This window comes from Pteropus alecto, unplaced genomic scaffold (assembly GCF_000325575.1).
Source record: "Pteropus alecto unplaced genomic scaffold, ASM32557v1 scaffold5, whole genome shotgun sequence".
NCBI lineage: Eukaryota > Metazoa > Chordata > Mammalia > Chiroptera > Pteropodidae > Pteropus > Pteropus alecto.
Genome location: NW_006441953.1, coordinates 6,740,759 through 6,756,379, shown reverse-complemented (window position 1 = coordinate 6,756,379; position 15,621 = coordinate 6,740,759). Strand labels below are relative to the sequence as shown.

The 15,621-nt window shown below is 36.7% G+C and overlaps 1 protein-coding gene and 1 pseudogene across 2 annotated transcripts in view; both read left to right on the top strand.

The window, feature by feature from the left end:
* The window catches only part of COL25A1 (collagen type XXV alpha 1 chain), a 404,747-nt gene that overhangs the window by 310,268 nt on the left and 78,858 nt on the right, over window positions 1-15,621 (top strand). For both annotated transcript variants that reach the window (XM_006918911.1, XM_015594880.1), the window contains exons 11-12: window positions 611-637; window positions 2,659-2,703. In XM_006918911.1, the coding sequence (XP_006918973.1) occupies window positions 611-637; window positions 2,659-2,703 (72 nt within the window). The remainder of the gene's footprint in view (window positions 1-610; window positions 638-2,658; window positions 2,704-15,621) is intronic.
* Window positions 11,973-12,089, top strand: LOC112485580 (annotated as a pseudogene).

The following is a 15,621-nucleotide window of genomic DNA, read 5'->3' as shown; positions in this document are numbered from 1 at the left end:
ACAGTTTATGCAACAGCCTACTGTGTCTTTTGTTCTCTTTTCTGGTGCACACTATGCGCCACAATGGACCTTGTCATCCCTTAGTTTGAAAACAGATTTTTGTGCAGGTCAATTGACCACATTTCATAAGAGGAAGAATAGAATAAAACACGTTTATTTGTAATGCTATTCAATTATTTCCTTTGCAAATTTGCTTACTGAAGTATTGAAGATGCAGAAGTCATATCATGTGTCTGTTTGTTTACTGGAGAACTGCATTGCATTGTAACTGCTTCTAGCTACAACATCTTGAGCTTCCTAAATGAGACTGGTGCAGTAGATTTGCAGGTATTTGAAGAAACAGATGCATTGGGATAACAAAGATTCTTTTTATAAAGGAGAAAAATCAAGCTCCTACTGCATATGCTTATTGTCCTTCAAAAGAGAACGAGAAGAAAAGATCTCTTATGTACTTCCAACAGAAAATTTTCATTTTTTTTGATGTAAAAACATGAGCATATTTCAGCACAGCAAAGAGAACCTTATAGAATAGCACAGTTTTACCATTGGTATTTAAGTTTAAATGGTCACAGTATCATGTTAATTGAATTGATTTTTTTTTTTTTTTTAGGGTCCTCTGGGGCCTCCAGGACAAAAGGTAGCGTATAAACAATATCGTAAAAGTAATTATGCTCCCATGGCCTAATGGCTAAGCATGAGCAGTGAATGTCATTAGCTACTGTAAACCATGCTGAACCAGTCTGGGTTGTGTAGTCTGCTTTCTAAAAATACAATCATATAATATGAGCTATTAGATTTCTAATTGACTCCATTATAGAAAATCCAATGAATCCAGAGCAGACTCTTTTTAAGCTGTCTGCCAAACATGTAGGTTATTGAATTTTTAATTCAAATATTGGCAAATGTGACAAAACTTAGAATGTGAAGGGTCATACGACATTGCAAATTGAATGCATGGCCTCGCTCAAATATTTGATTGCCAAATGATCATGGAACTGACCAGAACAAAGTACATACTTGTTGATTGGTAACTGTATTTGAGTGGCCCACCAGTGTCTTTCTTTGCTGAGGTAATCTGAAAAGTGACTTCCTGATTGTCATTTAACATTATCCAGAGTCATCAGAACTGATCATTATATTCTGATAGGCTCTAAAACTTCTAAAATTACATCAATAGTGCAGTAATAAATATATCAATAACAGGTAGATGGCCCTTTGCCAACAAAATATCACTAAATCCCCGTTCCTCATTACACCTCCCACTCCACGAGGTGGGGGAAAGGATATTTAACCTGCAGAAAACTAAAGAAAACAATTGCATTACAACAGGTGGGAAAGTGATTATCTTTATCTTTGGAATCCATCAAAGATAGAGACTTTTTATCCCCAAGCATTGGGCATGTGACATCTGTTGAAACATAATCCTACAAACCAAATAAAAGCCAATGAGTTGTGAGACAATTTGTGTATAGGAACACTTTGTCCTTCCAGTAATGTCTCTATTAAGCATAGTGTGAAATTGTAAAGCTACTCTAATCCACATGCAACCAGGATAAAATTACTGCCTCAGGTTTTGGGAAGCCCTCTAATGACCCACTCAGTTCAATCACTGAAAGCACTAAGGAACTTGCCATCTCCATTTATTTTGCCTATAGTGACTATATTTTTAATAGACCTTATTTTTTAGAGCAATTTTCGGTTTATAACTTCTTTAAAATTTTTCCCCATTATTATTCAGAAATTTAATATCATGCATCTACTGAGAAAAAGCTATTTTCTAGTGCTAGGCAAAGAATAAGCACATTTTCTTTAAAAATGGTTTTTCCAGAGGCTAAGAGGGAGGTAGGTGTATGGAGGGAAATAACATCACCATTTAAAAACATTTGTTGATGTTACTCTGTCCAATTAAATGTCATAGATTTCCACAGGTAATAATTAGCTTTCTTATTCTCAGTTCACCCCACCTATGTCCAATCATTGGTATTCACCCCAGTGTACCTGTGCGTATGTGTTAAGTGCATGTGTGCACACACACACCCCCCTAATATTTTATATTCAGAAGTTGTATTATTCTTCGTCAGTGTTTAAGAATTGTAACATCTTTTCTAGTCTACTTTGCAAGACATATTCACACTCATGCAGCTTAAAAGAACTTTCTAAAAGTTGGGAGTGGGGGAGAAATGCTGCAAATACAACAGATTTGAGTTTACAACATGGGTCCCTTATTTTACTAATTGTTGAACAAGTGATTGTTATTTTAATTACCTTTTTTATGGTATTTAAACTCATGAAATTTAAGAGTTACTGCTATTGCCAGGCTTTTTCCAGATGGAACTGTTTATTTCCTAAAAGCACCCAAATTTAGAGCCATGTGGCCTTGTGATAGCCATGGGTCTCAATTTATAATGTAACTTTATTTAAAATCAAATTACAGGTAAGTGAATATTTAGAAATGGTTAAATTTAACTCCATAGTTTCTGGGAGAAGTTGATGCTTATTATCCTATGTTTGAACACAGTAGATAAGATCTGAAAAACATAGCCTCCCAGATATGTTTTAGCAAAGTAAAGTTATGGCTGACATAACTAATGCAATATAAGCCGAGAATTGAAATATTTGTGAGTATGATATCGATTTAATTTAGTTATGTCTCCTTAGGGTTCTATTGGAGCACCTGGAATTCCAGGGATGAATGGGCAAAAGGTGAGTTCTATAATATAGTATTTTTGATCATTCGGAGATCATTAAAATTGCAAAAGTATTCCAGTCAGTGATGTTAGTAATAAGTTATGTGCTTATAAAAACTCTACACATACTTTTGTAATATAGGGAAATTATGGTGCAAATGATCAAATTAGTTTAATTTTTAAAGATGCATTAGTCAGAAATCCTTAGAAAATTTTTTATTTTGATAAGTTATGTAAGAGATACAACTATATTTTTCTCATAAATATGTGTGGAGTAGGGAAAATGCTATTTAACATATATCGTGATAAACAAAATGGACTCTAGCTTATTCTTGTCATGGCAAAAGCAATATGTATTATTTTTTTCAACAAAAGTTATTCTTACAGAGGAAATCTATTGGAATCTTCTGAATCCAGAGCAAGCTCCTTTTATTGTTATGCAAAATTGGGAGTTAAATAGACTTCCCAAATCTGGTAGTACATTTTTACTGTGCTGTTAATAATGGGGGGTGGAGAATAAAGTGGAAAAAAAAAAAAACCCTCACATCTCTACATAGAGATATCTATGTACATGTGTACTTTTATCCTGATCACACAGTAGTTGGAAAAAGCATACATCTAGATTCATCCCACAGGTAAGTGTGGTGTTCTGTGCTCCCCAATGGTCCTGACTGGTTCTTGAATCTGCAACCTCTCCAGAGACCAGGAAAGCTGTGGTAGTAGCTAATAAAACTGCTAGGTGGGCCAGTGAACTAGGAGCCAGGGAGCCGAGCTAGGGACCTTCCTGTCTCCCTCAGAGGTTTAGGGTGGGCTCTGTGAAATCCTGTGACCCACCAGCTTGTCCCAGAGGATTTTAAATCTGTGCACTCTGGATTGAATTCTGAAATCATATGGAGCCCCACCCTCACAGACAGAATAAACTTCCTCATGACCTTCTTCATCTTATCCGTCTTTTCTTCTCTTATTTAATAAGACACAAACAAGCACAGTAAAATTTACTGAGTGGCTAAGAGCATGAGATAGTGTGAATTTTGGCAAAGTCTTTGAATTCTCTGGCTTTGGTTTCCTCATCTGTAAAAGGAAGACGATAACAATTTCTACTTAATAAGGTCAAGGTGAGGATTAAATGAATCAATAGACGAAAAGCCCTATGACAGTGTTTGATGTTACTATTAAACTTTCCCTCCATTTCATTTTAGTGAAATTCTGGAAATTTGATCGATCTACATCTTAAAAGAAGTCCTCTGTTTCCAGAATTACTCAATTCCCAAGTGAAATTAACGTTCTCAGCCAAGGCTCATGGTGTCTTTTAGTCTACCAACCAAACTGCGCATCACCAGTAGTGAACTGCCCATGCCCCAGCTCTGTTTTCCATTTAGTAAAATGCATATGTTTGTTTCACAAATCCTGATAAAGAGAGAAGATTAACTTTCTGTTTAGAACATTGCAGATCACGGAGGGAAACATAAGCTCAAATTTGAAAACGTATTCCTTTGAAGATGATTTTGAAAATTACATAACTCAGGGTAATATTTAGAAAGGACAAAATATGAATATAGCATAAACATTTTTAACATTGGTGACAAACAAAATTTGTACACCTAAGGTCAGTGTTTTCCTTTTTCTTCTTTGTTTCTTTTTTTCAACTTTGAGACAGTCATGAAATTTATAGAAACCTTTAACCTGAAACAAAACAACTTTGAAACTGTCACATATATGCTTATGAAGACTGAATATTTTTTACTTTTACAAAGGAAATATGCAATTTCCTTAGCAAGAGAAAGGAATGTGACATTTTCTTGTCCTAGTCACCAAGTTTAAATTATATTTCAAGGAAATAGACAGTTAATATTTGCAGTTTTATGTCTTGTTATACATCTTTGTGGCATTTTAAATAGTGTTCTGTAAAACAGGAGAAGCTAAATGACTTCACACTTTTATGAAAGTATGAACAAAATTTAGTTTAAATTTGTTTTTCCTACTCCATAGAACTTAACTTAAAGCTTTGTGTGTGGAATGTCTGTTAATCTAGTCATGATATAACATTTGTAATATTTGGTATATCATCTTTTGGAAAATAAAGTACAAAAAATGAGTCCCCTTCCCTGAAATAGCAGATCATTTAGACAGTAAAAACAAAGTTGGAAGTAGAGTAATAGTTCTATACTTAAAGCATATGCAATAATTCTCAGATCTCTAGAATTTTTCTATGAAGAAAGCTTACAATGACATAATTTTTAAAGGTAACTCAGTGTACTTAAACTGTTTTGAAAAAACATTTTTTCCACATTACAATTTTACTTTTTCTAAAGACATACATTTAATACTTAGAAAATAGTTTTCAGACAGTGGTCAAGGAAGAATATAATTTCTAAGCCATCAGAAATATGGCAGATAACAACTAGAAAATAAAACTACTTTTCTCCTATAAAAGATAAAGAAAAGTAAACTACTTTAAGAAATATTTTGTTTTTTTTCCTACTAGAACATTTTCCATCTATTCAGATTAACAAAATTGGTCATTGGCTTTGGCCAATAAACATAGTGATAATTTTTTTTTTACACTTTACATTTTTTTACTACTTTTCTTTACGTTTTAGTCACCTTGATTGCTAATCTGAGCATTTCTTATTTTCATAATGGTTTTTCAGTTCTTCATATGATATTAGGAAAAAAGACTTGAATAAGCAGTAACATGGCATTAAACTCTAATCTATCTCTTTCTAGTATCACAGTCTACAATGGGCTACTAAGTACCCTTCTGTGAAAAGCAGAAGGCTGAGTAGGACAGAGGAAACACATGGACTCTGCAGTCAGAGAGAGAATGCTTCATGTCCCTGTCCTCTACTGGGAAAGTTATTTACCATTTCTAAGACTCGAGTGGAAGATATGAATTGAGACTTTGCAGTATTAACTAGATAACATCTTAAAGTGAACATGATGTAACAGATGCTCAATAAATGTTATCAAGTATTTATGGTAGTATTACCACACTTAAGCAGTTTTAGCAAATGAGCCCCAGGCTTACAGTTACTCTCAAGTAGGGAGTAGAAGCCAGTTGACTTCATGACAAAGAGAGAAATGAATATGCAAAATTATACATAAACAAATATAGAGGACAGTCTGGTGACGGCCAGAGGGAGGGGAGTTGGGGGGCTGGGAGAATGGGGTGAAAGGTTAAAGAAGTACGAATTAGTGGTTGATAGATGGTCAGGGAGATAGGGAGCACGGCATAGGGAATGCGGTCAGCACTAATGTCATGGTGAGGTGGAGGGCCAGGGGAGAGAAAGAGCACTTAGGGGGATCATTTTATAAACTATTTAAATGTCTAACCGATGCACTGTATACTTGAAACTAACAAAATAAAATTTAAAAAAAAAACTGAATAAAACGTTTAATATACAAAATATAAATATGTAACATATAAATATAAAATGTTTCTCTGTCCCTTGGCTCTCCACTCACCTCATGCCCATACCAGGTGGTGGGGATGTAAGCACTGCAGGTAGTGGAAAGAGAGAGACATGTCTCGGATTATCTGAAGGCTCAGCCACCAACCAGCAGGGGGTGATGTAGAGGCACTGCCCTGGACTGGGGATGCTCTGTGCTCTTCCACCTCACGTGCAGCCTTTGAAAGGCCTTTTTCCTCTCTGGGTCAAGTGGCTTCCTTTGTACAGTGAATTTTTCTGAGGCCCCAGAGAGACGGTGCTATACTAATTTATTTCTAAGTCCCTAAGTGAAACTGTGCATCTACAAAAAAGTCTTCCATATCTAATTTCCAATTCAACCAGCTTCTAGCATTCTCTGTTCCCAGTTCTGAACGCTGTTGTTTTCATAATTTGAATTTATTCCTAAATTAAATTTCTAACTGCTGAAGCAGTTAGGGCAGATTTAATGCTGTCTTACCTAAAATTATAAAGTGCTGCCCTCTTCTTATCTGGCTAACTGTATTGAACACAAAAATTTTTGTAATTCTCATGAATAGATCTTGTTGGAAAATATATAATTAACATTTTTTGTGCTCCATGATTCATTCTCTCTCTCTCTCTCTCTCTCTCTCTCTCTCTCTCCCCCACCCCCACCCTCTCTCTCATGTCTATCTGGAATTTGTCAATTAAATCCTAATTCTCAAATATACTGGAGAAGTATTGGCTTTTAAAAAAATCTGTAGTAGGTTTTTTTTAAAAAACTGAAGCATCCTTTGACAAAATAAATGAATATCACATATAGAGAGAGGGAAGGAGGGAGAGAGAGTCAGAATTTTTTCAATTTCAACCCTTAATAGGTGTTATTATAACCCTATCTTTTTCTACTCTTGCCACATTTTCACATTAATTGGCATCTATAAGAATAACTCATGATAATGGCAGTTTATTTGAATGGCAATCAATGCCCAGCCCTGTGTAAATGCCATAGAAGAGGAGGTCTGGGGAGAATAGGATACATTAGAAGTCTAATTTGTGAATCTCTTGGTTCGCATCCTTGTCTCTTCATTACTATGAAGATAATGTTAAAGATTTTCAGGATTGAAAACAAATTATTTTGTCTAAACAAGCCAGAATTTTTCTGAGACCCTAGAGTCATGGAGATTGTTTCCAAAGCAAAAGATAAATATCAGTTGATCTTGTTTCATGTATTTTTTAAGTGTTTTCTAAAATTTATGTTTAAGACTTTGAAATATAATATAAATAAAAAATTGCTATTAGTGTATTATCTATGAATCTATCCTAGATAACTATGTGATGTTTAAGTCACATTAAATTTTAATTAGTTTATAGTTATGGTATTTAGAGTTCTTTTTTATCTCTTATTCACGGGTCTTACAGTTTTCACTGACATTCATCTTCACAGCATACTTCTAATGGCATTTTTATTGTAAGTATATTCAGAGAGCAGATAAATTGAAGCTCTCAGACTTCCAAAGGTCAAGCTATTTATTCAAGTCTGTACAGTGGGCTCTGCAATGAACTCACTTGTTATTCTTGATTTACGTACTATAACCACTAAATACACTCTTCTTTGGCTTCCTTGACTCTGTCATTAAACAGTCTGAATCAAATTTCTGAAAGATTTGAATGTGTTACAGTTCTGTTTGATTTCTGGTTAGTTAGCTTGAAATTTTCCTGCAGTTGAATTTGCCCAGTGATCTATTACCCAACATATTTTGGTTTTAAACTTTAAGTAAAGATGTTTAGAGTAAATGAAGTGATTCCAGATTAATTAATAGTTCAGGAAAAGTATCTTACAGCAATTTGGTACTTTTGTAGGCTAAAGTTGAGAATTAACTTATTTTTATTAATTTTTCTATTTTTAAAATTTAGTGATTGTGTACATTAGAATATTAAGAATGCACGACTGTTTTTTCTCTAGTAACTATGTATAATAATAGAATGCATTCTTTTGTTTTAAAGAAACATTATCATTTTCATCTATTACAGGATATTCAGATCATCGAATCACTTCATCCTTGAGTGTGATTTATACGTTTTGAGGCATTTTTATATACAAGTTTAATCTTAAAGAGACTTTTCACTCAATTTTACTTAAGTGGGATAAACGACATTTCTATTCTTTATGTAATTTAAGTTCTTTTAGAGAGTAAAAAAAAATTAGTTGAAAGAGGCAATTTAATACTGACTTGAAATAAAACAATGATAGTAAGATTTTTTTAAACCATTTTCTTCCTGACTTTACTTAGCCATGTTACTATAAAATTGATACCAATTATTCTACTAAATGAAAATATTGGGAGAAGGGAGAATAAAAAATTGTGGGAATGGGATGGATGGAATAAGGAGGATGAGAGGAAAGGAAGCAGCTCACAGCTTGTTCATAAAACAAACAACAAAGCAAATGTGTCTGAATGGATTATAACATTGAGTCCATTTATTTTCCATTTTAATTGAAAAGACACTATATATTATAGAAGGGATCACAAAAATACTGACTTACTAGATCTGATTAAATTTCAGAAGCTTTTTTAAAAACTTCCCTTAAACGTGTCCGTTGATTCACTTATCAATTTCTTCATTCATCCATTTAGTCCTAACTACTAAGTGCCAGGCACCATCTGAGCACTGGCAGTAAGATGTCTCTGCCCTTATGGAGGTTCCAGCCTCATTGGATGAATATTTATACTAAAACTAATGAATTACAGTGCGGTTGGGTACTGTGGAGGAGAAGCACGGGGCAGCCTGGCCTTGAGCAAAGCGTCAAGGAATGCTTTTATGAAGAGGAGACTTTAGGGGAGACGTAAAAGATGAACAGGATTTGGCAAGGGGAAGAGAAATTATCACTGTGTCACAAATTAAATTAAATTACAAATTACAAATTAAATTCCAGACAACCTTGGTCTTAGAATTCTGTTTCTAAAACACCATGTTACCAATCTCTAGAGGGTTTTTGTATTCATCACAGACTACCTTTTCTCCAAGTTTCTGACCATTTAAATATTAAGTCAATATAAGCCACAAATCCTGTGCTTGTATCAGTAGATCTGACCTCTAAACAATACTCTTGATTTTGAAATTTGATTTAAAAATCAGGCTGCCATGAAATAACTTACTGTGACAATCATAAAAAATTAACATCTACCCGGGTCCATCCATTTGATACTCGGCCGTATTGCCAAGGGGACAGTAACCATTATCCAACTGTGAAACAGCATCTGTTAATCAGGGGTTAATTTATGAGGAATTAAATTTCTTTCAAGATACTCTGTCTTCTCTGCCCGATGAAGAGGATAATCATACTGCATTTATTTGCATCAGTCACCATCCTAATTGTTTGTATGTGAATTAGCTCACTCACTCACTCACAGCAGTTCTATGAGGTGGCCACAGTATTACCTCCATTTTATTAGTGAGGAAACTGAAGCACAGGAAGGACAACTGCTTTGCCCAGGGTCACTCAGGTATTTGTGGTAGAGCTCAGCTTCAAAGTCAGGCAGTCGGCCCCCAGACTTAAGAGTGAGGATTTTAAATTAAGAATGTCTCAGCTCTGCTCTTCAGTATGTGTATGACCTTGGACAAGTTATTTACCTTCTCTGAGCCATCGTGTCTTCATTTGTCAAATGAAGATTATAGTATTTACCTCAAAGTTTAATCAGAAAAAATAAAGGAATTAATCAATGTAACTGTTTTTTCAAATATGTTATTATATAAGACATTAATAACTCCATGACTCAGAAACCTAGAGGTGTGTAAGTGAATGTTAATAAGAACGGTTATCTCTTTCTACTTTTCTTCACTGATTTTTAGAATTTTTCTAGCTGGACATAACCATTTAACATTTCCATTAATAATTAGGCACATTGTCTTCCCAGGAGAAAAGAATAATTTATCATTCAAGCTATATGTAGATTTATTATTAAGAACCATACATCAGAAAAGGAGAAATTAGCAGGTTTTTTAACTTAAACATCGATATATTATCAAGGGTGAGTTATGTTGCAAATCATAGAAAGTTTAACATGAGCAGTTTTTAAAATGAAGGTGTTTATTGGCCACGGGACTTGAAAGTCCAGCACAAGTGCAGACTTGGCTTCTGACAACTAAATCACATCACTAAGAATGCAGGTTCTTTCCTCTCTTCACCCTGTTTCCACGTAGCCACCTTCATCCCAGGTCCTGCTTTCTTGGTTCTTTGGCGGCTGCCAGTCACTCCTGGGGCTTCATATTTTCCTGTCTACCTCCAGAAAGTGAGTGAGTGTCTCCCCAAACAAACATTTTGGGCCCCTTTGTAACTGAACACACATGGGCCGCAGCCTCTCCTCACTCCTTGCTAAGAGAAGGTCAGGTACCGATTAGCTACTGCCACTGTCATTTTTTGCTATCAGCCCCAGTTGCAATAAATACTCACTGTCTAATTTAGAAGAGATTCGTATGACACAGGGAGCTGAACTGCTGTGTTGTATGTGGCTTATCCCACGTCTAGTGAACGCTTCCACTTCATATAACCCCCTTCATCTAGTTTGACATTTTGTTTGCCTGAAACATATCTTCCCTCTTAATCTTTTTTTTCTCCCATAAAAGTATGCACAGAGAACAATTTTTTTTTTTGTATGCAAAAAAGAGTACCCTTTGTGACACCATGCTCTCTGGCTGGTTTTTGCTCGCTTTTGCACTTTTCATGACTTATTTAGAAAGGAAATACTGGGTAGTGTTTCCCTTAGACCCGGGCGAGCGGTATTCTTTGTCTAGCCTCCCTTGTTCCTCTGGTGCTGTGACCCTCCCCACAGGGTGAGGAGCCCACAAAGCCAAGGACACATGCCTACTTGAAGCCCAGTCTCCCTACTTCTAGATCGTATTTCAGGTACCCAGGACACAAGAGTGTCTGCCTCGCTGTACTGAGTTTGCTTCCAGTGCCTGTACTGGCCTCGTCTCCAGGTCCCTATTCCCAAGGATGGACCACACAGCTGGGGTGTGTGCCCCTAAACTTGTGAGAAGCCTTGGAGCAGCTATGCTGGGAATCTGTGGGCAGAGCTTGCAGGCTGTGGTGTTCACGCACAACCCCCAAAGCTCTTCTTGGGGAACAGTAGAACTGGGGCTGGGAAGAAGGGGGGACATTAGCATTGTGTAGTAGAGTGGGAGTCATCCACATGTATTCCAGCCCAGACCTTCAAATTTTAGGGGTATACTCGAGGCAGAAAATTCTTCTCATTTGTGTAAATTTCACCCAAATAAACTTAGCTATTTTCTGTAACCCCTAAATTCTTAGCTATTTCTTTGCATTTGAATTTCTTTGTTCAAATTATTTTTTGTACATTTCTGTCTATGTTAACAGTACAGAAAACTAAAATAAGAAGTACTGACAAGCAGACTTATTTCTGAAATAGTCCATACAGTAATACTGATATAACTATCATATTTTCTTATTTTACATTTTTAGACTTTTGTACTTTTTTTAGAAGAGCATAATGAAGGCTTGACTACTAAGTTTAGTTATTTAATCAGTTTAAGACCCATTTAAGTATGTTATCTGAAATGGAATATTTTTATTAAGTTCTTGGCTAATAGACCTGTCTACTTTTCTATGTTCACATTACCAGTGTGAGAAAGAGATTCTGATTTTAGGGAGGCAGTTTGCTGATTAGAGAAACAAGACAAAGCCACCTACAGGGATGACAGAGCTCTGAGGCATAACCAGACCTAACCACCCAGGCTAAGTGGTTTCTGGTTTTTCTTTCACCGTGTTGCAAAGCCTTCTCTGCCTCCAGGAAAGAAACAGAAAAAGAATTAGGGATTAAGTATGCAAGTAGAAGCTTCTTCAAAACAACTGAATTGTATCTATGGCCATGCCACCCTGAATGTGCCTGATCCCATCTGATCTCGGAAGCTAAGTAGAGTCAGGCCTGGTTAGTACTTGGATGGGAGACCCTAGGAAGACCAGGTGCTATAGGCTGCCAAAAAACCCCAAAAGACTGAATTGTTCCACATAAGAGAGAGCGAAGCTGATTTCCCAGGATGGTCTGGGAAGGAGAGAAAGAGGAAGAAAGGTGAGATGGGAAGGGGAGAAAGGAGAAGCCTGGGAGATGAAGAAAGGCTGCACGCTCCGTGATGTGATGTGACACCTTCTCAGAACACCAGGTCTTCAGTCCTGAACTCACAAAAGACCTGGGCAGAGTGGGATCCTTGAGGCAGAAGGTAAAGAACTGACTGACGCATTTGAATTGGTTTGGTCCTGTGTCCCAGGACCAGAAGTGGAAAACATGACATCAGACTGGAGGCCTCCTGAAGCCACTTCCCTATCTTACGCTAAAATTAAAGAGAAAAGAAACATAACAAAAATGAATGAGGGGTTTTCGTTTGTTTGTTTGTTTGTTTGTTTGTTTGTTTTACCCAAATTGCTTCAATAGAAGGAACACAATAGAAGGTGGGGAATTGGAAGACCTAGATTCTAATCTCACATCTGCTTCTTTTCATTTATTTACCTCTGGAGAAGTTACTTCCCTCTCTGAATGTGTTTCTTAATCTGGTAGGAATGACTAGCTTGGTTTCCTTTGACTAAAATATTTCTCTATTTTGTGAGTGCTTCTACTTAGAAAAAAGCAGATGTTAGCATGAGTTCATGAGGCAAATGGTGACACCTAGGTAAATTCTGAAAGGGCCTTTTGGGAACTTTAGATAATGTGATAATTTATCTAACCAGCATTGCCCTGGCTACTACTCATGCTTCACCTGAGGCACATGGAGTGAGGGAAGGAGCAGATGGAAGAGGGGAGATGACCAAATAGATAGAAAAATTTATAATGAGCCAGTCTCTGTACCCCAGGCAGAATTATTGGAACCATTGGTCCTTCTAGGCAGCCACGCTTGTCCTGCCAGAGTCCCGGGGCGAGGCCGAGGAGCTTTCCTGGGAAGATCATCCTGGGCATCCCACCCTCATAGGACTTCTCCCCACACTCACTCCCACCCTTTACTCTTACTTAATGCTCTTCCTCTCTTCTTCAATCCTAACATCTCAGATGGACCTGCATGACTTGGAGGTGTCACTGCCGGGTTAGCATCTCTCGCATCTTTTTTCTGGGTCCTGCCGTGGCTGAGAGCCACCTCTTGCCACCACAGTTATAGGTCTTTTCCAGTTTCCGAGTAGAGAAAGATCTGTAAGGGCTTCACATCTTCATGTGGGTTTAATGAATTTGCTTCTCCTACATTCACCCATTCCTTCAACATGTATGTCCTAAACAATTATTATGCGTATGAAACAGTTTCTAGGCACTATGGAAAGAATAGTGAACAAAATAGACAAAATTTCTATTCTAGTGGTACTGGGGGGGATAGAGTCACCAAATAAAATATAGAGTGCCCAATTAAATTCAAAATTCAGATAAACAACCCATAATTTTTAATATGCCTATATTCCATTTAATATTAAATTGTTTTCTGAAATTCAAATTTAACTGGGTATCTTATATTTTTATTTCCCAAATATAGCAATCCTAATGGGGGAAACAAACAAACAAAAAGAAACAAAAATTATGCCTTTGGTGGTAATTGGTGCATAGAGAAAATAAAAGCAATGGGCATAGGGAATGCTGGCAGTGGTGGGGATGTCTCCCTGTAAATAAGGAGACATTTGAGCCAAGGCTGAAGGAGGGGAGAGAGTAAATCCATGGGTATATGAAGGAAGGTGGGCCATATCGAGAAACCCAAGTGCAAAGGCCCTGGGCAGGCTCCTGGTTAGCATCTTGAAGTGAAGAGGTCAGTGTAGCTGGAGTGAGTAAGATGGAGGCAGCAGAAGGGGTTGTCAGAAGCAGCAGGGCCAGACCATGTAAGCACCCTTGCAAAGATTTTGGTTGTTATTCTGAGTGCAGTGGGGCAATCTTGGAGAGAACTGAGCAAAGGAGCTATATGCCTGACTTGTTTTTAGGAAAATGCTGGGGGCAGATGGGTGGCAAGGAGATGAATTAGGAGATCACTAGAGGCCGACTGCATAGGCTGCACAGAGGCTCCTGTGGATGTGCCACCTCACTCACAAGGCCCTGCTTTCTCTGACCCCTCTGCTCTGAGCTTTCCTGTGCACTCGACCCCACACACACTGCCCTGTCTCAGCCAAGTTCTGTGGTAGGTTTTAACTCTGCACACAGTGGAGCCTTCCTTTTGAAGTCTTGCTGTACGTTGAGTTGCTTGATATTGAAGGTGCTCCTTCTCTGCTTTTAAAGGCTTTTGGTTCATCACAGCTCTGAATGAAGCATTATATAGTTTTTAATCAATGGCATTTAATAGAAATGTAATACAAGCCCCAAATACAAGCTACATATATAAATTTGAATTTTGTAGGAACCGCATTAAAAAAGTAAAAAGATTTTATTTAACCCAGTGTATCTAAAACTGTCATTTTAGCATCATTAAATTACTATTTCAAGATTAATACTATTCCATTATTAATGAGATATTTTACATTCTTTTCTTTTCTTACTAAATCTTCAAAATTGTATTTTACACTTACATCCCGAAACTGTCCACATTTCTAGTTCTCAATAGCCACATGTGGTTAGTGGTACTGTATTGGACAACAGAGGTTTAAACTCCACTCATTTGCAAGATTTAGATCATATCACAGTCTTTATGGCATGAGAACAGTGGATCTGCAGCTCTAGACTGAAAGAGAAGTGAGAACATTGTCCAGGGAACAAATTGGGTCAAATAATGCAGGGTCAAGAACATTTTCCATGTAAATTCTAAACATATTGGTGCTAGACATCTGAGAAATAATGTGTATATCCAATGATGGGTAAATTACCAATTTTATGTTTATTCATTTTATTTGCTGCATGTAGGAATCTTAACTTGGACTACTCTAATTTCAGTTTGGCTCAATTTTTGGGTTTTGATTCCAACTTGTCTTTCTACTTTGTACTGTTTAGTACCAGGTCGTACATTTCTAAATGTGTTTTGACTATAACGTCACCAAAGATTTTGCTTCTTATTGAATGCGATGATTGACAATCTCCAGTATATAGCGGGAATGTGTTTTAGATTTCAAATATGTATAGATAATGTATACAGAAGAAACTTCCCAAGGATGAGTAGATCAGCAGGCCAACACACACAAACTTATTAAAAAGATAGCAGAGCTAGACTATGTTGTGTCGACTGATCTCCCTTAAGTCAGACTTCTTAAGCTGAGGATGTGTGTTCTTGGGAGTTCACACATGGGTGCAGGAGATAAAAAGAAAGGATTCTTCTAGGGCATTAACAATACTTGAAAGTGGGGGCTAGGATTCTTATTTTATATTATTGTGTACTAAAATGCTATATTTTTTAATAAATTTCAAGGTAAAATATGTTAGTTATTTTGTACCTTCCACCTTCACCCAAGTTCATGTTCATACTCATTTGCCATTAGGGGACTAGAATGAAAAACTAAACTGGACCAGAGAGAGAGAATACATATGAATAGAGAGCAGAAACCCCATTTTCCTGACTCTTTC